The 22,381-nt window shown below is 39.3% G+C and overlaps 1 protein-coding gene across 2 annotated transcripts in view; it reads right to left on the reverse strand.

Annotated features, from left to right (window-relative positions):
• TDRD9 (tudor domain containing 9) overlaps positions 1-22,381 on the reverse strand; it is a 99,538-nt gene that overhangs the window by 54,248 nt on the left and 22,909 nt on the right. For both annotated transcript variants that reach the window (XM_070751516.1, XM_070751523.1), the window contains exons 3-12: positions 18,164-18,252; positions 16,850-17,071; positions 15,259-15,381; positions 14,188-14,268; positions 10,886-11,053; positions 6,917-7,020; positions 3,077-3,132; positions 2,880-2,934; positions 679-763; positions 134-191 (exon numbers count right to left, since the gene is read on the reverse strand). In XM_070751516.1, the coding sequence (XP_070607617.1) occupies positions 134-191; positions 679-763; positions 2,880-2,934; positions 3,077-3,132; positions 6,917-7,020; positions 10,886-11,053; positions 14,188-14,268; positions 15,259-15,381; positions 16,850-17,071; positions 18,164-18,252 (1,041 nt within the window). The remainder of the gene's footprint in view (positions 1-133; positions 192-678; positions 764-2,879; positions 2,935-3,076; positions 3,133-6,916; positions 7,021-10,885; positions 11,054-14,187; positions 14,269-15,258; positions 15,382-16,849; positions 17,072-18,163; positions 18,253-22,381) is intronic.

Consider the following 22,381-nt stretch of genomic DNA (forward strand, 5'->3'; position numbering starts at 1 on the left):
CTTTACAGAAACAGCATTTTCCAAAATTACTTCGAAACAAAGGTTTTAATGATTCTAATCGCTATCGAAGCCAGATTAAAAAGTAAAAGAAGAAAATATTCACAAACTTCCATAACATAAGAAACATACCTACCATATTTGACATCTGGTACTGTTACAGAGCTCTGTGCTATGTTTGTAGACAGAAGGATCTACAAGAAGGTTTTATAATAAGATTTAAGACATTTTAAAAATCTAAATTATGACTTCATTTACAATAATTTCATGCAATCACAGATAGTGATGTCTGTTCTTTTGTTATATTATTCATGTATTTATTAAATTTATATGCTGCCCATTTCACTCTTAGAGTGATGCTTGGCGACTTACTAATGTAATTTTACATTCTGCTTCTCCAAATCTAAATGGAACCCAAATAAAAATAACAACTCATTCCAACAGAACTATAGTATTTAAAATATAAAATTGTAATTTTACACTTGGGTGATTAGAATTAAAATATCAAATTTTAAAGAATTTCATTAATTGTTTGCAATCCATACATCAATCAATCTATCTCTTCTTTTTCTTCAGCAATATTTTACTATAAGCATTTTTTTATTCATGCTGCCTACTCATCCCCACCCTTCACCTTCAAAATAAGAAATGACAGTACTAACTTCCTAATTAAAAACTCACTTTTCGATAACCAGGAACTGGAGCCAAAAACACATTATTCTGTTCTTCTAATGTGACACTGGAGTGAAGTGGATATACTTGTATTCTAAAAAAATCATTTGAGAAACTGAACATGTAGAAAGATGTACATTTTCCCCAGGCTGAGTTCAAACCAACATATTTGAAATTGTCAACCGATACATTAGAAATATACATTGGAAATAAGACAGTACTTCAACTACTCTTGTTCCTTATGTTTCAGTCACCTTTATACATGTTTTATGACTTAACCTGTTGTCTGAACCTAGCTAATTGTGTTTTATTTTTTAAAACAAGTGGCATCTCAATGTGTAACTCAGTCAAGAAATGTGCTACAATCTAATTCCATCTAAAGTGAACAAAAAGAAAGTAATCATCTAGCGCAGCGTTGGTGAACCTATCGCACAGGTGCCACAGGTGGCACATGGAGCAATATCTGAGGGCACGCAAGATGTTGCCCTATGTGTGCGCTGGCCAGCTGATGTTCATCCTTCTTTTCAACATTTTGGCTCTCCCCAGGCTTCAGGAATGCCTCCTGATACCTGGGGGATGGCAAAAAATGGAACAACGGGTCTACTGGAAGTCAGTGGGTTGTGAGGCCTATGCACATGCCTGGGGGGGCAGTGCATGAGGGCTGTACGCATGCATGGGGGATACCGCGGGGTTGTGCACATGAATGGGTGGGAGGGGATTGCATTATGGGTGTCGGCTCACACACACCCTTTTGGCACCAGAGCCAAAAAAGGTTCACCATCACTGATCTAGTCGAAAGAAAGCTGCATTGAGCCATGCAGCTAGAAGAGAAACCAGCTCATTCCAGCACTGCATTCCATCAATCGGGGTATGCCTTCCCTTCCTATTTTACTCTGTATGCTTAAGGGGCTGTGCATAAGAAGAAAAACAAATAGAGAACCCCCGCAATAAGCTTTCAGTTAGCTACAGAAATAAAGAGAACCAAAAGAAGAGAAAAGGCAAGGCAGGAGTGGGTAGAAAATTCGTAACTCCTAACTGCTGTGTATACTCCCGTTCAGCCTGAGGATTATTCAGATTCCGAAGTGGAGAGCGATTTTGAATTGGCAGACGGGCCTGATTTACAGATAGAAAGGGATGTTAGTTCAGAGGGGGAGGCAATTGACATAGAGATGCATTCAGGATCTAGTGAGGACGACTTGAGGATTAACCCTTACTTCAGACGCTCTCAGAAGAGGTTAGAACAAGTGTCAGGGAAGAGATATTAGAAGGTGAGGAACTGATTAATCAGTTACCTCACATCCGGGGGGGTGAACGGAAGAAGGAGCTGATTTTGTTCAGTTTTGCAATCCCCAAATGGACACGTCCAGGACATGCTCCGGAGTGTAAGCTAAACAATGTGTGATTTATTACCTGCTTTTATGACTACTAGCTAGCACTGATTAGCCCATAAATTTTAGAATGACTTGTGGAATGTTTTTATGTTACTACCAAGATAATTTACTTAATTGCTAAAGATAGAGATGGGAGAAGAAAACACTGCGTAAAAAGTTGGTGTATGAATGAGAGAACAAGGAGAAATAAAGATGTTTTTATCAAGAAATACATTGAGCAATCATTTATTCCATTTATTATCTGGATGAGCCTGAAACCAGAACACTAACCACATGGAAAAAGATGAAAAAGATCAAAGTTGTTTGCCAATAACTAGTTGTGAGTTGCATGAATTGTGTGGGGTGGGGGGAAAAGATTGGTAAAGCCAATTTCATGTAGGAGTTGGTGATGATGGAGTTGCACACCCACGGATCATATAATACAAAGTCCTTTAATATTTCAAAGTCCATTCATCAGGGCTTTGGCTTACATCTGATGCTTTAACGGGGCTTCTAATCCTTAAAAGAATATGTTCCTCGACAGATAAAAAATCACTATGCTTCCATTTCTTTCATCCCAACTCGTGTAGCAATGAGATGAATTAACATACCAACAGCACATTTTACCTCTCGTGCTATTTGAGTATCTCAAAATCCTCATCTTTTTTTAAAAAAAAAACTCCATACAAATCCAGGGATATTATGTGCTATCACATCAAACTCTGTCTTCATCAGTTATTCGGCCTTACCCCATTCATAGTGTATTGTCACAGAAAAGTCACCCAGCAAGACACTATGTAACATTTTAGAATGTCTAGCACAGAAAAGAATTGGTCTTACCTCCTGTGAACCATATTTGTGAGAAGCTCAAGCAAGTAAGTTATTTCCGCCAAACCTAAAAGGTGGAAAATAAAAATTTGAACTTCACCTCTGAGCTTAAGCATTTGGCAACTTTAATTGAAACTCCCTTTCCTTCATTTCCTTTATTCTCATCTGGATTTGCTGTATATATATAAATAACACAAAACAAAACTCACCTGGTAAAAATACTAGCACGCTGCCACGTTCTGATACAAACTCCAAGTTATGATCCCTAATATTAGAAACAGAGATTTTGTCTTAGTTTACATCAAAGCAAATAGTTCCTCCGAAGACCATCAATACATATATGCTTGAAGACTGATTCGCGCATTTTCTTCTAGCACATGTCCAACCCAAGCAGCTTTTTAATGTGTGGACATCAAATCCCAGAAGTCCCAAGCCCAGGGGTGGGCAGCAGGCAGGACGGGGTGGAACACAGTTCCACTGGCAGAAATGAAGATGTGTGCGCAGCTCTAGCTGATCAGCAGCTGTCACTTCCTGGATACTTATTTACTGGTGTCGGCTCGGTTCTCCTTTTCCCCCCTGCTGCTGCTGCATATGCGCTCCTTACTTTTTTCCTCTTTCCTCCTTCCTGGCCTTGAATGAGCTTCCCTCTCTCCTGCTCGGCTCTAGCCTCCCGCAGCCACCTTCTTTCTTTCTTTCTTTCTTTCTTTCTTTCTTTCTTTCTTTCTTTCTTTCTTTATTTATTTATTTATTTATTTATTTATTTATTTATTTATTTATTTGATTTGTATGCCGCCCCTTTCCGTAGACTCGGGGCGGCTCACAACACAATAGAGGCATGGAAGATAGACTGGCTTAATTATATTCTCTCAGCTCTATAAAGAAGGTGATGGCAAGCCACTTTAAAAAAATATTGCCCCAAAACTTACAACTTGGCTCTGGAATCATCAGAAGTCAGAACTGGCTAAAATAGACCAGAGGTCCCCAACCTTTTTTGCACCAGGGACCGGCTTTAAGCTAGATCAGTTTTCCACGGCCCGGGGGGGGGGGGGGGCTTTGGTCAAATGGGGTTGGGGTTATGGAGGGGTGGAGCTTAGTGACGCAGCCCTCCACACTTCTCCACAGGGCGGGGAGAATCAGGAGGCTCCTTTGGCGGCTGGGGGCTGCCTGGCTTTGTGATTTTGGCTGGGGGGGGAGTTAGGAAGTTCCTACTTCTCCCCCCCCCAGCCAAAAATTCAAAGCCTATCTGCTGGATACGGGCGATGAGCGGGACGAGCGGCGCCGAAGCCGGTGGCCGTGGCAGCTGCTGCAAGAGGCTTCCGCACCGCTCTGTCCCGCTCATCGCCCGTATTCAGCAGATAGGCTTTGAGTTTTTGGCTGGGGGGGGGGAGAAGTAGGACCTTCCTAACTCCCCCCCAGCCAAAATCACAAAGCCAGGCAGCCCCCAGCCGCCAAAGGAGCCTCCTGATTCTCCCCGCCCTGCCCGACGCCCCACCCTGTCCTGCATAATGTCCTCTGCCGGGAGGACAGTGGCGCCGCGGACCGGCTGGAAAACCCCAACGGCCCGGTCCCGGTCCGCGGACCGGCGGTTGGGGACCTCTGAAATAGACCATCACAATAAGATTAGGAATGGAAACCATGAAAGACAATATATTAGATTACCATTTCTATTCTTAAAAATTCTTCCAACTTTTCTTATTCTCCTACAATAGCCTGAATCATCCTGCCAAAATTCAAAAATAAAATGTCCCAATTTTGGAAGGCTTATTCCGTGTGTATGTAAATATATTACTGAAAACCAGCCACTTTTTTACTGAATTTTATGTGGCACATCCGGAGGAGTGGCATGTGAAAACTCAGAAGCAGTTTATGAATTGTTCACCTTTAAATTCTTGTAAAGCTATTTTAAGCCCTTAATAGGCATTCCCTAGGTTGCAGAATGGCAAGAATTGAAAAATTCATGTTGAAAACTAAATTTGATTAAATTTAAATTTGATTTGATTAATTAAAAGCGTTCAGTGTGATTTAGACTTCATGTGTTTTTCTCTTCTGTCACTTCAAAAACTACAGTCAGAACAATTTATATATATTGCAGGTTCAAGTCCCAGTGGGTATGGCTAGCTGATGAGGCCAAAATAAGGCCGAAATAGATCTATCCTAGTCTCCCTTAATTTTCAAATTCAGCTTAAACATGTGACATATATATATATATATATATATATACATCCATCCATACATACATATATATATAAATCTGGAGCCCGAAAAAGATCTATAGTAGTCTCCCTTCCTTTTCATTATCACAAAATATGTTGCATATATACATATATACATACATACATACATACATATATACATACATAATACTTAATACATACATACATACATACATACATACATACATACATACATACATGAATATATATTTTATATGTAATGTTTTATATAACATCCATCAATCCAATCCTACAGCATTTTATTCTCATTTAAAACTTGGATGACCTTGAAATTGATTCAAATGGTAATCAATTTTATCTTAAGAGCAAAATACTATACATTGCACACTAGGTTTTTCCCCTTCTACTTTCCTAACATGCCCTCCTATTACCCCAATTTTTTTAAACATCTCCCCCCACGCAATTAAGATATCTTGATTCCAAAAAACAATACTGAGATTCATCCACTCACTGTTTCAAAAAAATATAATAACTATGTGGAGCCTAGAGACATTTGTGCAAATAAAGATGAAATTAGAAGCTGGTATTTTGCTTTATAGCATGTCAACATCTCATTTAACTTTTTTATAAATTAAAATGATTGATTAAAAATAAAAGCAGGCAATGTGGGGAGTCATCCATAGGCATATTTGATTGCCTATCCCTGCCTGAGGTATAGAAGAACTCTTATATAAACTCAGATTATTTTTATATCTAAATGAGCTTTTTCTATAATGGCTTGCCATGTTGCATTTCGTAATATGCAATGTGATCTTTTTAACAGGGGGAATCAGAGGCTACCAACTAAGCAACGTTCTTCATAAGTTAGGCATTATTTTAATTATGACCTTCCTCTTAAAACAAGAGATTGATGGTTCCTTCAAACTTTGGTAATCTCCTGCAATTAGCAGAACAGCAAGATAATAAATTACAGCACTGTACTTTGAGCTTTATTAAAATTCCAAGCTGCTTCCTATGAATTTTATTGGACTTTTATCTTACTGCAATCAGGCAACTTTCACCATCAAGCGAACACCACTGAACAATATCTTTTCCTGTTAGAACTTATTTCTTGAGTTTCTCAATCTGAATCTTCGTGAGCTTCACAAAAACAAAGAAAACTAGAACTGAAAGGAGGCCTCATACATGTGGAAGACCTGAGAATACAGTATAAGAGTTACCTAAATTGACAAATAATGTAACTTAGTATGAGTCGCCCAGAGCCCTTAGGGAGCTGGGTGCCATACAAATTGAAATAAATAAATGGGTGGGTGGGTGGGTGGGTGGGTGGGTGGGTGGGTGGGTGGGTGGGTGGATGGATGGATGGATGGATGGATGGATGGATGGATGGATGGATGGATGGATGGATGGATAGATAGATAGATAGATAGATAGATAGATAGATAGATAGATAGATAGATAGATAGATAGATAGATAAAGTTACTTTCTATGTTACCACATTTAATCCAAATTTGGTTCATCTTCATAAAGTTTATTTATATAAATGAGACTCTCAACATAACAAACAAGGTTTTAAGTATTGGGATTAATTGAAGGTGTTGAAATAAATATTTTATTTTGATTACTTAAAGCAGGGGTGCTGAAACTTGGCAACTTTAAGCCATCTCCTGTTGTGAAAAAGAATGTTCTTAAGCCAAGAACATATTACTTTAAATAACCAACCCATCAAGAAATTAAAGTACAATCTTTCTTCTTGGCATCTAATAACAATATATAAAAACAAAATCAAGGTATACATCTGTCAATTCTCTGCAAGATTCTACAACATTCCAAGACTTAAATAGACCCAAGTCCACTTCATAGAAACGTTTTACCCATTTTCCTTTGTCTCCAGCTCATCAAACCACTGTATTAGAGTAATGGCAACTTTGTACATATCTGGGTATATCAGTGGCTCCTCAATAATTTGAAAGGGAATCTAGGGAGAAAAAAAAGAGGGGAGTAAAGTCATAACTGGCATTCTTGTACTACGTAAGCCATTCTTTTGCTGTAGGCAATGGAACAGAAAGAGATATGGCAAAGACCAAACAAAGGCTTTCAGAGAATTTGGCTCAGGGCAGAAAATAAATGTTACAAATGGTTTGTTAATAATTTCCCATCTGGAACATAGGTTGTCCTCAGACTTACGACGACAACTAGGCCCAAAATGTATGTTGTCAGTGAGTTTTGCTCCATTTTACGACTTTTCTTGCCATAGTTGTTAAGTGAATCACTGCGGTTGATTAGTTCGTAATGTGGTTGTTAAGGGAATCTGGCTTCCCCATTGACTTTGCTTGTCAAAAGATCACAAAAGACTATAAGAACATAGATTAGATTTATTGGATTTATATGCCGCCCCTCTCCGTAGACTCGGGGCGGCTCACAACACTCAACACTCAACGGCTGATAGTATGACTGTGACTGGGATGAATTTGGCTGAATGGTCTTAAATGTCTGGGGTTTTAAGATTCAGGTTTTATGGTTGGGATTTTATAAATTCTGTATTTTGTATCATTTTTTATCTTGTAAGCCGCCTTGGATCTGCTGGAGAAGGGCGGCCTAGAAATCCAAATAAATAAATAAATAAAATTTACTCAAGCTGAAATGCAAAGCCTTCTTTTTCAAGCAAACCTCTTTTAAAACTGCACTAGAGCTGTAGAGCAAACCATCATCTATAGCAGTGTTTCCCAACCTTGGCAACTTGAAGATATTTGGACTTCAATTCCCAGAATTCCCCAGCCAGCATTTGCTGGCTGGAGAATTCTGGGAGTTGAAGTCCAAATATCTTCAAGTTGCCAAGGTTGGGAAATACTGATCTATAGCATCCTGCTTTTCATTCTCAGTTAAGGAAAGAAAAGGTGGCTTTTAAGGAAACATATCAGTGGGGGCCAGAGGGGGAGGGAATACATAGCAGCCAGATTAAAAAAAACATGTGGATTAAAGTCACATAATCAAAAGAAAAACTAAGCCAGGAACCCGAAATAATTCCGCTCCCATTCACCAGAATGCCATGGTTGGAGAATGCCAGTAAAATTACCCTTGAGGCAACTGCACATTTGACAGATCTAACCCAACAGCAAAAGGTCATCCAGTGAACATCCTGGTTATTTTTACAGTTGTCAACCCATCACCAGCAATCTTTCATAAATGTCAAATACTATTAAATCTTCCCTTCTGACACTATGCATTGAAGCTGACACATAATTGACAAAACCCTATCGAAGAGTTTCTATTTAAAATATTTTTGCAAGCCTATTCTCTCTGACTCTCTCCAATTGCCTCCTATAATTCCTAGCACATAATTTTATAACTATTAATCAATTATTTGGTATGATTCACCATTTGAACAGCATCATACTAGATGAACCCCTGTAATAGAATTTTTAAAAAGCCATTATGATTTGTAACCAGTATATTTTGCTCACTGAATTCAGGTTTTTTTTCTTTCTTCAACTTAAATGGTTATAGTTTATTCAAGAAGGCGTGGTTGAAACAACGCATGAATGACATATAGCAAGTATATGAGCTCAAGTACTGATAGTATGAAATCTCGTTAGATTTAAAATGATTATGATTTCAAAATTGGAGAAGCAGTGGCTCAGAAACTTAATGATGCTGGAGATGGACTTTGCGCCAATATTCAAGTCCTAACACTGCATGGCAGGGTGAGTTTCTGTCACTTGACTCAGCTTCTATCCATGGGCTATTAGGTTGACTCAGCCTTCCATCCTTCCAAGGTCAGTAAAATGAGGATCCAGAGTGTTGGGGGCAATATGCTTACTCTCTGTAAACCGCTTAGAGAGGGCTGTAAAGCACTGTGAAGGGGTATATAAATCTAAATGCTATTGCTATTAGAAAGCATGTTTTATGCAAGTACAGTGTTCCCTTGATTTTCGCGGGTCCAAACTTCGCGAATAGCCTATACCACGGTTTTTTAAAAAATATTAATTAAAAAAATACTTTTTTCTATATCATGGTTTTTCCCGCCCGATGACGTCATACGTCATCGCCAAACTAATAATTTTTGCAAAGAAATAACCAAAAAAAATTATTGTTAATTATTATTGTTCATAAATAATTATGTTTATAAATATCAGGATCAAGAAATGTCTTATTATTATAATTATATTAATATATAATTATATTATATTAAATAATTATTGTTAATAAATAATTATGTTTATAAATATCAGGATCAAGAAATGTCTTATTATTACTTACCAGTAATAATGGTGAGTAAATGGATGTTAAGGGAATGGGAAATGGTAATTTAGTGGTTTAAAGTGTTAAGCGATGGCTTGTGATACTGTTCATAGCCAAAAATGGTGTTTACTTCCGCATCTCTACTTTGCGGAAATAAGACTTTCGTGGGCGGTCTCGGAAACACATCCCCCGCAAAAATCGAGGGAACACTGTAGATAAATAGGTACCATTTCGATGGGGAGACCAGTTGGTGCTCTGTGCAGGCAGACAGGTTCCTGATAGCTCTGAACCTTCCCAGTTGCCATGCCTATTGTGAGGGGCCTTGGGTAATGCTGCAGGAAGAGCTCTCTTCTTTCTCTCTGGTATGAAACCAGTTCGCCCTCCTGTGGAGCATCTTGGTAAAGGTGCAAGTTTGTGCTACAACAGAGCTGGTACCTTGACAAGCCAAACTATTACTTTGCACTTGCATTGTAGTCTCCTGGCTACTGTAGCAAAAATGTTCGCTGATAATATTAATAATTTCCAAACTGATCTCTGGCGGGCCCGGAACAGGGGCTTGTCCTCTGTCCTGGTGCTTCTTGACCTCTCAGAGGCTTTCGATACCATCGACCATGGTATCCTTCTGCGCCAGCTGGAGGGGTTGGGAGTGGGAGGCACTGTTCTCCAGTAGTTCTCCTCCTACCTCTCCGGTCGGTCGCAGTCTGTGTTAGTGGGGGGTCAGAGGTCGACCTCGAGGTTACTCCCTTGTGAGGTGCCTCAGGGGTCGGTCCTCTGCCCCCGCTATTCAATATCTACTTGAAACCGCTGGGTGAGATCATCCAGGGGCATGGGGTGAGGTATCATCAGTATGCGGATGATACCCAGTTATACATCTCCACCCCATGTCCAGTCAACGAAGCAGTGGAAGTGATGTGCCGGTGCCTGGAGGCTGTTGGGGTCTGGATGGGTGTCAACAGACTCAAACTCAACGGATAAGACGGAGTGGTTGTGGGTTCTGCCTCCCAGGGACGATTCCATCTGTCCGTCCATAATCCTGGGAGGGGAATTATTGACCCCCTCAGAGAGGGTCCGCAACTTGGGAGTCCTCCTCAATCCACAGAGCACATTAGAGAAACATCTTTCAGCTTTGGCGAGGGGGGCATTTGCCCAGGTTCGCCTGGTGCACCAGTTGCGGCCCTATCTGGACTGGGACTCACTGCTCACAGTCAAGACTTCCGAGGGTAAAAACGCCCTCCCCCATTCCCAGGAAACTTTCTGGAAGCCAAAAATGCCCTTCCAAAGCCTCTGTGAGAGCCAAAAACTAGCTGGCTGGCACACACATGAACATTGGACCTGAGCTAGGGCAACAGCTCGCGTGCCAGCAGATATGGCTCCACGGGCCACCTCTGGCACCTATGCTATAGGTTCGCCATCACTGATCTAGGTCCTCATTTTACCAACCTCAGAAGGATGGAAAGCTGAGTTAACCTGAGATCAATCAGGATCAAATTCCAGGCTAGAGGCAGTGTTTGCCTGCAATACTGCATCCTAAGCAGTGCGCCAGAAGTGCCCCTCCTTCCACACACCCAATGACAGATAAATCAAAGTTGCTTATTCCATACCTTAATATGACTAAGGACAGGCTTCAGATCATCCAAGTAATATTCGTCAATCGCATGAGGTTTTCCTTCCACTTGAAATACATAAGCTGGATACAATTTGTTGCGAACTGGTAGTGCAAAATAGTTGGCAAACTCTTGACAGTCAATAGTTGCAGACATCAGAATTACCTTAAAAAACAGTATTTTAGAAGATTCAGGCCAGGCAACAGCAAATTTTGATTGCCCAAAACATGTTTTCCTCTTGTTCAAAAAATTTGAATTATTTGAGTTTGCCAATATCTCACAGTGTTTTATAAAATGTTGAGTTTACTTCCTGGAGAGGTTTAGAGACATATGAACATGCATACTATTGGTTTTTTCTGCAAAGAGTGAACTACAACAATGAAGTACAATCCATCAGAACATAAGGATGCTTTGTTTTTTGACATCAAGTATTTTGAGAGTCAGTTTAGCGTGGTTGTTAAGGCATCAGTCTAGAAACTAATCACTAATTCACATTTTAAAACATGTTCTTTTTCATTAACAAACTTAAGGAAATTGCATAAATGGTATTATGTGTGAAATAGGCCACATACAATGCTGCATTCATCTATTGTATTAAATCATAATCTACCATTCACAAATCTGGTTTAAGAAATTTGCCAAGGCAATATTAAATAAATCACAATAAGACTTAGGGAGAGGCACGGATCTATCCAAAGATTCAAACTTTGGACATATAAGCAAGAATATATTTAAGTGAATGGAGCACAGTGGTAGGAATAAATACCAATTTAATAAATAAAAATAAATCCGTACCTAGTCAATTCCTCAAACCTCTTACATACAAAAATGAAGTTTTTCATTTCATATGCAAATATAAGAAAGCAGGTTTGCAACTGCACTCCATCCCCTCTACGCCCTTCAATTTGCCCCTTATAATCCAAGCAAAGTCACACAAAATAGAATTGTTGTTGGATGGGTGTCAACAAACTCAAACTCAACCCAGACAAGACGGAGTGGCTGTGGGTCCTGCCTCCCAAGGACAATTCCATCTGTCCGTCCATTACCCTGGGGGGAGAATCATTGACCCCCTCAGAGAGGGTTCGCAACTTGGGCGTCCTCCTCGATCCACAGCTCACATTAGAGAAACATCTTTCAGCTGTGGCGAGGGGGGCATTCACCCAGGTTCGCCTGGTGCACCAGTTGCGACCCTATTTGGACCGGGAGTCACTGCTCACAGTCACTCATGCCCTCATCACCTCGAGGCTCGACTACTGTAACGCTCTCTACATGGGGCTACCTTTGAAAAGTGTTCGGAAACTTCAGATCGTGCAGAATGCAGCTGCGAGAGCAATCATGGGCTTTCCCAAATATGCCCATTTTACACCAACACTCCGCAGTCTGCATTGGTTGCCGATCAGTTTCCGGTCACAATTCAAAGTGTTGGTTATGACCTATAAAGCCCTTCATGGCACCGGGCCAGATTATCTCAGGGACCGCCTTCTGCTGCATGAATCCCAGCGACCAGTTAGGTCCCACAAAGTGGGTCTTCTCCGGGCCCTGTCAACTAAACAATGCCGCTTGGCGGGACCCAGGGGAAGAGCCTTCTCTGTGGCGTCCCCGGCTCTCTGGAACCAACTCCCCCCAGATATTAGAGTTGCCCCCACCCTCCTTGCCTTTCGTAAGCTACTTAAAACCCACCTCTGCCACCAGGCATGGGGGAATTGAGATACTCTTTCCCCCTAGGCCTTTACAATTTTATGCATGGTATGTCTGTCTGTATGTATGTTTGGTTTTTTATATTAATGGGTTTTTAATCTTTTTTATTATTGGATTATTATTGTACGCTGTCTTATTATTGCTGTTAGCCGCCCCGAGTCTCCGGAGAGGAGCGGCATACAAATCCAATAAATAAACAAACAAACAAATAAATAAATAAAATTTAGTCATATCTCTCACATTTAAAAACGAAATATATATGAGAAAATATCACATTAATATGAAGAAGAGGAAACTTTCCTATATGTCTAAAAATCAGTTCCCAATTTATATATATATAGGAAAATGTCATAAAACATTTTTGGGTTTAGAACTGATGACTAAAACCTGTGAGTGGGTTGTTAAGATGCAACACTTCCGTTTCAGGCCGGGAAATACGTCTAGCAGCCTACTTGATTTTTTTATCTGCACCCACCTGTACCCCCGGGGTTGTCAACTGTCAATGTCTGTTGAGAACCACTGCACAGAGTGAGCACCATCCTCTTGAATTTCTTTCACAGTTGAGAGAAAATAATTTTACAGCCATCAATATAGCACACTAAACTGTGCATAGTTTTCATTGCCATAAAGTTGTCAGCGTTATCCCTTCAGGCATTTTATGGGCAGAAGCCAATGTTTAAAGATGGATGCTGACAAGGGGCACTCTGAACTTTCACTGATATCCCCATATTAATGCCATGCAGACCTCATGTAGATGAGAACATTGCCACTCCCTCCCCCTCTCCCCATATAGGGGGGTATGGGGACAATGGGATTGTTTCAGAATAAATTTAGCTGCAACTCTTAGATTTAAGAGGATTGAATTTAGCTTTTCAGCAGTTGGGGAACAAGTTAAGCATTAGGAGCAGATGGCAGTGGACAAAAGACTGAAAGCGAATTCAGGAATAAGAAAAAATTATCTTAAGCTAAAGATTATTCACTTTCTTAAACACAGGGCAATGCTGAAGCCAAACACTTAAAGAATAAGGTACAGGTATTCTTTGACTTATGACCATAATGGAGCTTGAAATTACAGTTGAATGTCACACCAGTTGTTCAGCAGGTTATCACGTAACTGATTTTATTTATTTATTTATTTATTTATTTATTAATTCATTAATTCATTCATTTATTGGATTTGTACGCCGCCCCTCTCAGGAGACTCGGAGCGGCTAACAGCAACAATAAAACAGTGTACAATAGTAATCTAATACTAAAAATGATTAAAAACCCATTAATATAAAAACCAGACATACATACATACATACATACATACCATGCATAGAATTGTAAAGGCCCCTTTTACATTACTTTTTGTGCTGGTCATTAAACAAATGCCATGATTATTAAATGTGGTTGCTAAGCAAATCCATTGTTTATAATGGGCATTTTTGGGTGTTTCTTTGCCAGAAATCAAAAGTAAATGCCAATCTCCAGGCAAAATAAAAACAAAAAATTGGAAGTCATGGTCATGTGACCACAGGACACTGCAAACGCCTATAAATGTGGATTGTGGTAGAGTATCACTATATTGCTGAATAATCCTGGAAATTCTGAGTTACCTTCACAAATCGTGAATTTGTTCGCAGCAGTTTACGGATCACCAACAGCAAGAGATCCATGTCTTCTGTACGCTCATGTATCTAAAACATTATTTTAAAAGATGAGACAAATCCAACTTGAAATGACTTTACTAATGATGCACATGGATTCTGAGATGAACCATTAGCAAACAGGCTTTCAATAGTTATATAAAAGAGGAAGGTACACAATGAAAGAGGTTTGCTGAAATACCAGCTAATGTCTTAAATGAGAGAGTTACAAACGAAAGAGCTAAATCAAAAATGTATGTCCTAAGGCCTCAACAGTATTGTACAATTATTAAAAGCTTTGAATATGGTCCTAGAATCTTCTAGCAACTATTTTGAATTTTTCAAGGAGTTAGGGTAACATACATGAATGGTGAGTAATTATATTAATTTTATTGCAATAAATATTAATGTAATTCCAATTAAATCAAATAGATTTTGTCCCGGCTATACACTTTTCTTTTCAGAATAGATTTATATAAGGTGACTATCTACAATAAAAACAGACTAAATGTAATTTTATATATGTGTAATCCAAAGAAACCAGAAGTATTCAAGATAAACAGGCCAGTTAATTTTGAATTTTTGAAGGAGTTAGGGTAACATACATGAATGGTGAGTAATTATATTAATTTTATTGCAATAAATATTAATGTAATTCCAATTAAATCAAATAGATTTTTGTCCCGGCTATACACTTTTCTTTTCAGAATAGATTTATATAAGGTGACTATCCTTTGCCCTTGAGATAAGTCAATCTCTGCTGAGCTAACTTACTCGTATCCAAACTTAATTGATCCTATATATTCCAATGACAATTGTGTTGAAATGCTGGATCCAGTCACTGTGATTAATGATGATCAAGGACAAGAAAAAAACAGTATATACTACATATCATTAACAGAACTCTCATGAAGATATCCTAAATATCTACAATAAAAACAGACTAAATGTAATTTTATATATGTGTAATCCAAAGAAACCAGAAGTATTCAAGATAAACAGGCCAGTTCTAAAATGATGTTCTACTTTTCTCCAACTTACTTCATCTATGAAGATATGGGTGAACTCCAAAAGACTTTTGGCTCCAACTACTTTCTGCAGGAGGACCCCAGTTGTCATAAAAATCAGCTTTGTGTTCTTTGTTGCAACTTTTTCTAAACCAACCTGGAACGTTGGAAATATACAACACATGGCGTATTTATTTACAAATCATTAGGAAAACTGTAAGTATGTGTGACAAACTCACCACTACAGACTAAAATATGGAAGTATTAAAGCCCCACATTTATTTGAATAAACAGCATGGATTATACAGCAAGTACTACAATCTCATTTGCCAAAATAATTCCATGGTCTTTAAGACATCATACACACACATGATTGAAAATTAATAAAAAGGAAATAAAACTTACCATATGATACAATTTTCAAAAAAATTTAAAATTAGCCCAGAGCATTAATGTTGTATTGTCCCTCATTTGTAGGTAATATTATCCATGTTAAAGTTGCTGCCATTATGTGTCTTTTAAGGTTATGCCTGTATTCCAATTATTTGTATATGGTTTGTACTAACATACTTCAGTGTCATAAAATCAAAGACATTTTGATGCCGAAGGTAATGACTTCTATTTTTTAGATCGGGGGTCAAACTTGTGTCGTCGTAGCAGCATCATGTGACATATCAGAAATGTTTTCCCCTTCGCTAAACTGAGCAGGGGTGTGGCCAGTGTGTGACATCCCGCCTGGGAGCCGCGAATTTGACAACCCTGCTTTAAATGAAAGGAAGATTTCCCAGGATATCTTATGAAAATTTAAAACAAGGTTAAATTATAACAATTTGAAGTCAAAAACGATGCATAATGCATTAATAAAGCACTGCAACAGAAACATTTTAAATGTCTGATTAAAGACAAATTCAGATGAAACTATATAAACATATTTACAAAGAAAATATAAAAATATGAGCTCAGTCGTCAAACTGGAAGGTCTTAATGATGAACTACAAAAATACTTTTGAGTCAAGGATAGGATTTATCAGTGGAAGGAATTCAAGCAGCCTCAACAATAGGCTTGCATTCAAAATACCAAGGTGGATGTTCAACAGACAAAAGGCTGTACAGATTGAATTTCTCATCCCTCCTTCAATTTCAAGACCCACTCCCAAGAGTTAATAACTGTTTAGACCATGCCCCACCTAAGCATCTCTAAAATCCTGATGCCTCCCCCATGGCATATAATTCTTACTATTCAAAAAGTGAACTACTACTCACGTGGAGGAAGCCTAAAAGGCCATTAACTTGGTTTAAACAAGGTTCCAATTGTCCCCATTAAAAATCAAATTACCCCATTATGAGGCGTGGGTCCCACGTTGGGAATCACTGGTTTAAAACAAATTTGGACATAAATAGGATAAAGATGGAACAATGGGAAAACAGACTCCTGGTTCCACTTATGCAATCTTGTATTTTGACCACTGTCATTTCTACATTTCTAATTTTAGTACATTCAGAAACTATGAAAGAAATTAAATGATAGCACAGGAAATGAATTTTAAAGGGAGGGGGAAAGCAAAACCTGGATGTGATTTCCATTGCAGAGAGATCATGTAATGTGGAATAACGCACTGCTCTACCTGGTAGCCCACAAGTTCACCCAAAGGCCACGATCTCTGCTTGCTAATCCATCTTGCAATGCTGCTGGCACCAATTCTCCTGGGTTGTGTAACTACAATGTTACAATAAATAGAGTGCTGCGCACAGTGATCCAAAACATACTGTGGAAGTTGTGTGCTTTTGCCACTACCAGTAGATCCATGTACAATTACCACTGAGTGGTTTTCTATCAATGAAAGCATCTGAAATTTAAAACAAATGTTATTAAAAGGATGAAAGACCTAAATTATGCCTTGCCACTTTCTTAAAAAATTCTTAAAAATTCTGAATTTCTTTTTTCTATATTCTCTGTAGAAAATTCTTGTTCCAAAACTGCTTTGTCTCACGTTTTAGCCTCCTCCATTTTTACTATATTTGCCTGTCTACCCCCAAAATAATAATAATAATAATAATAATAATAATAATTATTATTATTATTATTATTATTATTATTATTATTATTATTATTATTTCTCCTCTTCTTCTGATCCAGCTGCTGAATATTCTCCTCTAGAACATCTACATCAAGAGCAAGTCTCCAGATATTGTTAAATCCCAACTGTTTTTTTAAATCCACACTTTTAAGCCATATTCCACAAAATCTTTTTTATATATGAATTTTCTTTTATTCTCCAATCTTTTTTAACCAAAACTACTTTAGTTCATGTATATTTAATTTAAGAAGCATCCCTTAAATTGCTGGAGTTCAATCCATCAGAATATCGTTTACTATATTCTTAAATTATTTTTCCATTAAAACAAACATAAAGTAAAAAGGACACAATAACATGGTAGAGTTATGTTTAAGTCAAATGCCTGGCAAGTATAAGACAACAGCCTTGCTGCCTTATTGTAAAGACTGCAGTTCTTTTTCCATAGTAACACCACGCTTCTGAATAATTTGAGACATTATTGAAGTGTGAATAACTATGGCAACATTATCCAAACTAAAGAAAATATTACCATTGTCACACCAGTGCTGCTGAAAAAAAAAGCATTTCAGGCTTGAATTTGCAAAGTAACTGGCATATTTACCAGCACTTTTGGCTCTGTACTTGTTACCATCTGAGACAGTGAATTTCCCATTCAAAATATGGTGAAAACAAATCCAGTTAGCCTAATGTAAACTTATATTTATGCAGACAAGCTTGAAAGACTAGAAAATAAAGTTAATTCAGCATTACAAAAACCATTAATGGACAATTTTTTAAAAAAATCTAAGAAAAGGGGGTCAGGGGGAAAGAAAGACCTAACACAGTTCTAAATTAGCTTATATTTAAAAATAAATTGGTAACCTGTTCCTTGTATTTTGAGATAGGCAAATCAGGGTATTTGTAATTGCAATCTGGTGTGTGAGTCACAAGAGTAGATTCATGAGGTGATCCTGGAGACAAAAATGAAGAGATAAGAAATGCAGATTGTTAGTACAGGGTACATGGTTGTTAGGGATTGCCATTGTAAACTGCATATTGTACACTTGTACCAAACTTGTACTTAAAGAGTTAATGTGCACTCAAAGAGTTAACTTGTACTTGAAGAGTTAATATTCAAGGCTGTTAATATTCAAGGCTGTTTCGTCACTTCCTCATTGAAGCTATAAAAGCTCATTAGTCTGCTCGGTCACTTCCTTTACTTTTGCCTGAGATGTGGGAGTCGTGTTTAAGCTTCGTGCTTGTATAAGCTTCGTGCTTATTATCTATATTGTATTTTGCTTTGTGCTCTAATCTTGTAATTGCTCGGTGCTATTTGCTTTGTGATTGCTCAGTGCTTATTATTCTGTATTTGCTTCGTGCTTATTCTGGATTGTTTATATTTTGTTTATATGTAAATAATACTTATTTAACTAAGTCTGTGTCTTGGCTTTATCACACATCCACGCTCTGTTAAAATTCTCTGCTCGGTGTTGTCGAAGGTTTCATAGCCTAGCTAACCAAGACAAGCCAACACAGATTAATCAAAATATTGTACTCAGAGATCACAAAATCCAAATTTCCACAGATCAGGTCAGCAGTAAATACTGAACACAAATTAGCAGAAGAGATTCGTGTAACCACCACAGTTTGCATCTCTTCTAAATGACTGCCTGTTTTCTATTTGTTAAGATCCAAATTATTCCTTCAATTGTGCACAAGATCGACAGTTGGCTCTATCACACACACAGCAGCATTCACACAGTGAAGAAACCTGCGTTTGGCAAGAATCGTGTAAGAGGAGGAAAAGAAATGAATGTAAGAACTTAGGTAGTTGAGGACTCGTGCCCAAAGGTGGAACTAGCCAGCATATGCACGCACAGACAAGAAACCAAGCAATAAGATGTCTAAGAGGGCAGAAATCTCAGAAAAACCCTAGAGCAGCGGTCCCCAAACTGCAGCCCACGGGCCAAATGCGGCCCGCTGAGGCCATTTATCTGGCCCGCGGGTCTTTTCCAAGGCCACACTGGAAAAGCAGTGAGAACGTCCCCCTCAATCTCATCTCACCTGAGGTAAAGTAAGGCTTGCCGAAAGCTGAGCTGAGCACAACACATACACGCACACACCCGCCTCCTCCTCTTTGAGTTGCTAGCTCCTGTTTTCTGAATGGGGATTGAATGGGAGTCTGGGGTCGGAGGGTGGAGGCTTGTCGGGTGAGTCCTCTGCGGGGAGAGAAGAGGGAGGGTGAAAGAGGGAAAAGAGAGAGAGAGAAGTGGAGAGAAAGAAAGAAAAGGGAAAGAGAAGGGAAAAAGAGGGAGGGAAAGAGAAGTGGAGAGGAAGGGAGGAAGGGAGGGAGGGAAGGAAGGAAGGGGGAGAAAGAGAGGGAGAGAGAAAGGGAGATAGCAAGAGAGAGTGAGAAAGAGACAGAGAGAGCAAGAGACAGAAAGAAAGCAAGAGAGAGAGAGAGCAAGAGAGAGAAAGCAAGAGAGAGAGAAAGCAAGAGAGAGAGAGAAAAAAGCAAGAGAGAGAGAAAGAGAGAGTGAGTAAGAGAGAAAGAAATAAGGTATGTGCAGTGTGCAAAGGAATCTGTTCATAGTTTTTTTTATAGTCCGGCCCTCCAACAGTCCAAGGGACAGTGAACTGGCCCTCTGTGTAAAAGGTTTGGGGACCCCTGCCCTAGAGTAGCCAGCCTCTGCATGTCAAAATGAGTCAGCTTAATGCCCTGCTGGGTTGGTTCCGAGAGAGCAGCAAAAAGGAGCCTGCTAAGTGTCCTGCTGGGCTAGGTCTCAGAGTTATGAAAGGATGAGATGAATGGCTTATGCCAGAAACAGGGATGTTTTGTCTGCAGAAGCATTTGAAGATTTGAATTTAGTAGTAGAACTGTGTTAGAGGGCAATTATTTACTAAAATAAACATAAATTTTTCTTTCTTCTCTTAAAACTTCTTTTTCTCATATATATTTTTACAAATTTTGATATTTAGATTTATTATATTAAAATTGACATTTTTATCTATTTTGTAGACAATTTTTTTTTTCATTATTATGATGATGACTTCTACTTTGAGCGGAGCGACTGTAGCTCCACTAAATGTTGTATGTTATGTTTGTCATGTTTGGTTTTTTTCTGAAAAATTAATAAAATATTTTTTTTTTAAAAAGAAAGAAGAGCCACAGGCTGTTCACTCTTCAACCCTCTCCACCTGAGGACCCAGATTGTTGGGGGCAATATGCTTACTATCCGTAAACCGCTTAGAGGCACCTGGTGGCAGCAGGTAGGTGGGGAGTCAAAAAGCAATCATATATGTAGATGGCAGAGGTGAGCTGCTAAGGCAGAACAGTGACGTGTGCTCGCCCCCATGGCTCTGAGTGCTAGCGGAGTCCAGCGCAATTCTGCTACTGCAGCTGTGCAGGTAGCAGAATGACATGTTTCAACGAGGTTTTTTTGCTTCCAGGTGTGCACAGAAGAAAAAAAACTGCGTCAAAACACGGGCGCACCTGGGTCTCCACGCACAATTCTGCTATCTGCACAGCTGCAGTAGCAGAATTGCGCTGGACTCTGCTAGCACTCAGAGCCACGGAGGTGAGCACATGTCACCGTTCTGCCTTGGAAGCCCACCTCGGGTGGGTGGGCCAGATCAGGCTGGAATTCTGGACACGTTATCATGGAAAGGCTATAACAGCCAGAGTTTTGAGAACTAGTAATAAAGTCTTTTTATTCAGCAGCACCATAACATTGCTGGACAAAATGGAGGTGAAGGAAACACTACCTATAATGCAGTTGGCTGATTTGTACCTCATTCTGTTATATAAACCCCGACAATCAGTATGCTTGTTCTGTGCTTGAGTGTGTTAGGCCCTGGCAACTGAATTAATTCACTCAATTGCACCAGTTACTGAAGCACTAAGTTCCAGTAGAGAGAAAATTTAAATATTTTCCTGATATTCTACCAAATATACTTCCTTGTAATTTAAGCCATTATTCTCTTGTGCAGTTTCTGGAATAATTCTGAAGTATTGTATTCTCTGTCTTTCATATGACATCCAGTACATGAAAAAGAGCTATTATGTGTCTCTATAATCTTCTCCAAAACATATCCAATGTTCTTAATGGTTCCTCCTAGGCTTGTTATTCCATTTATTATCTAATGGTCTGCCTGGACATGCTCCAGTTTCACTATGTCCTTCCTAAAATACAATGCTCAGAACCTGGTGAAATATTCAGATATGATCTGACCAACACTAAATAGAATAGAATAAAATAGAATTTTTATTGGCCAAGTGTGATTGGACACACAAGGAATTTGTCTTGGTGCATATGCTCTTAATAGAGAGAAGTTACATAGACCAGTGTTTCCCAACCTTTTTCTGTGCCGCGGCACATTATTCACATTTACAAAATCCTGGGGAACATTGAGCGGGGGCGGGGGGGCGGGTGTGTGTGTGTAAAAAAAAGTTTGGACAAAAAATATCTCTCTTCCTCCCTTTCGCTCTATTTTTCTCTCTCCCTCTTTCTCTCTCTCTCTCCCTTCCCTCCTCTTTCTTTCCCCTCTCTCTCCATCTCTCTTTGTTTCTCCCTTCCTTCCTCTCTTTTTTGCCCTCCTTCCCTCTCTCTGTCTTTCCCTCACCCTCCTTCCCCCCTCTTTCTCTCTCTCTCTTGCTTTCTCTCTCTTGCTGTCTTTCTCTCTTTCTTTCTCTCTTCCCCTCTCTCTCCCTCTCTCTTTCTCTCTCTTGCTATCTCTCTCTCTCTCTCTTTTGCTTTCTCTCTTTCTCTCGCCCCTCTCTCTCCCTCTCTCTTGCTATCTCTCTTTCTCTCTCTTTTGCTTTCTCTTTCTCTACCCCCTCTCTCTCCTTCTTTCTCTCCCCCCTCTCTCCCTCTCTCTTTCTCTCTCCCTCTCTTGCTATCTCTTTCTCTCTCTCCCCCCTCTCTCCCTCTCTCTCTTGCTATCTCTTTCTCTCCCCCCTCTCTCCCTCTCTCCTTCTCTCTCTCCCTCTCTTGCTATCTCTTTCTCTCTCTTTCTATCCCCCCCTCTCTTCCTCTCTCTCCCTCTCTTGCTATCTCTTTCTCTCTCTTTCTCTCCCCCCTCTCTCCCTCTCTTTCTCTC

The sequence above is a fragment of the Erythrolamprus reginae genome, chromosome 1 (assembly GCF_031021105.1).
Source record: "Erythrolamprus reginae isolate rEryReg1 chromosome 1, rEryReg1.hap1, whole genome shotgun sequence".
NCBI classification, from domain to species: Eukaryota; Metazoa; Chordata; class Lepidosauria; order Squamata; family Dipsadidae; genus Erythrolamprus; species Erythrolamprus reginae.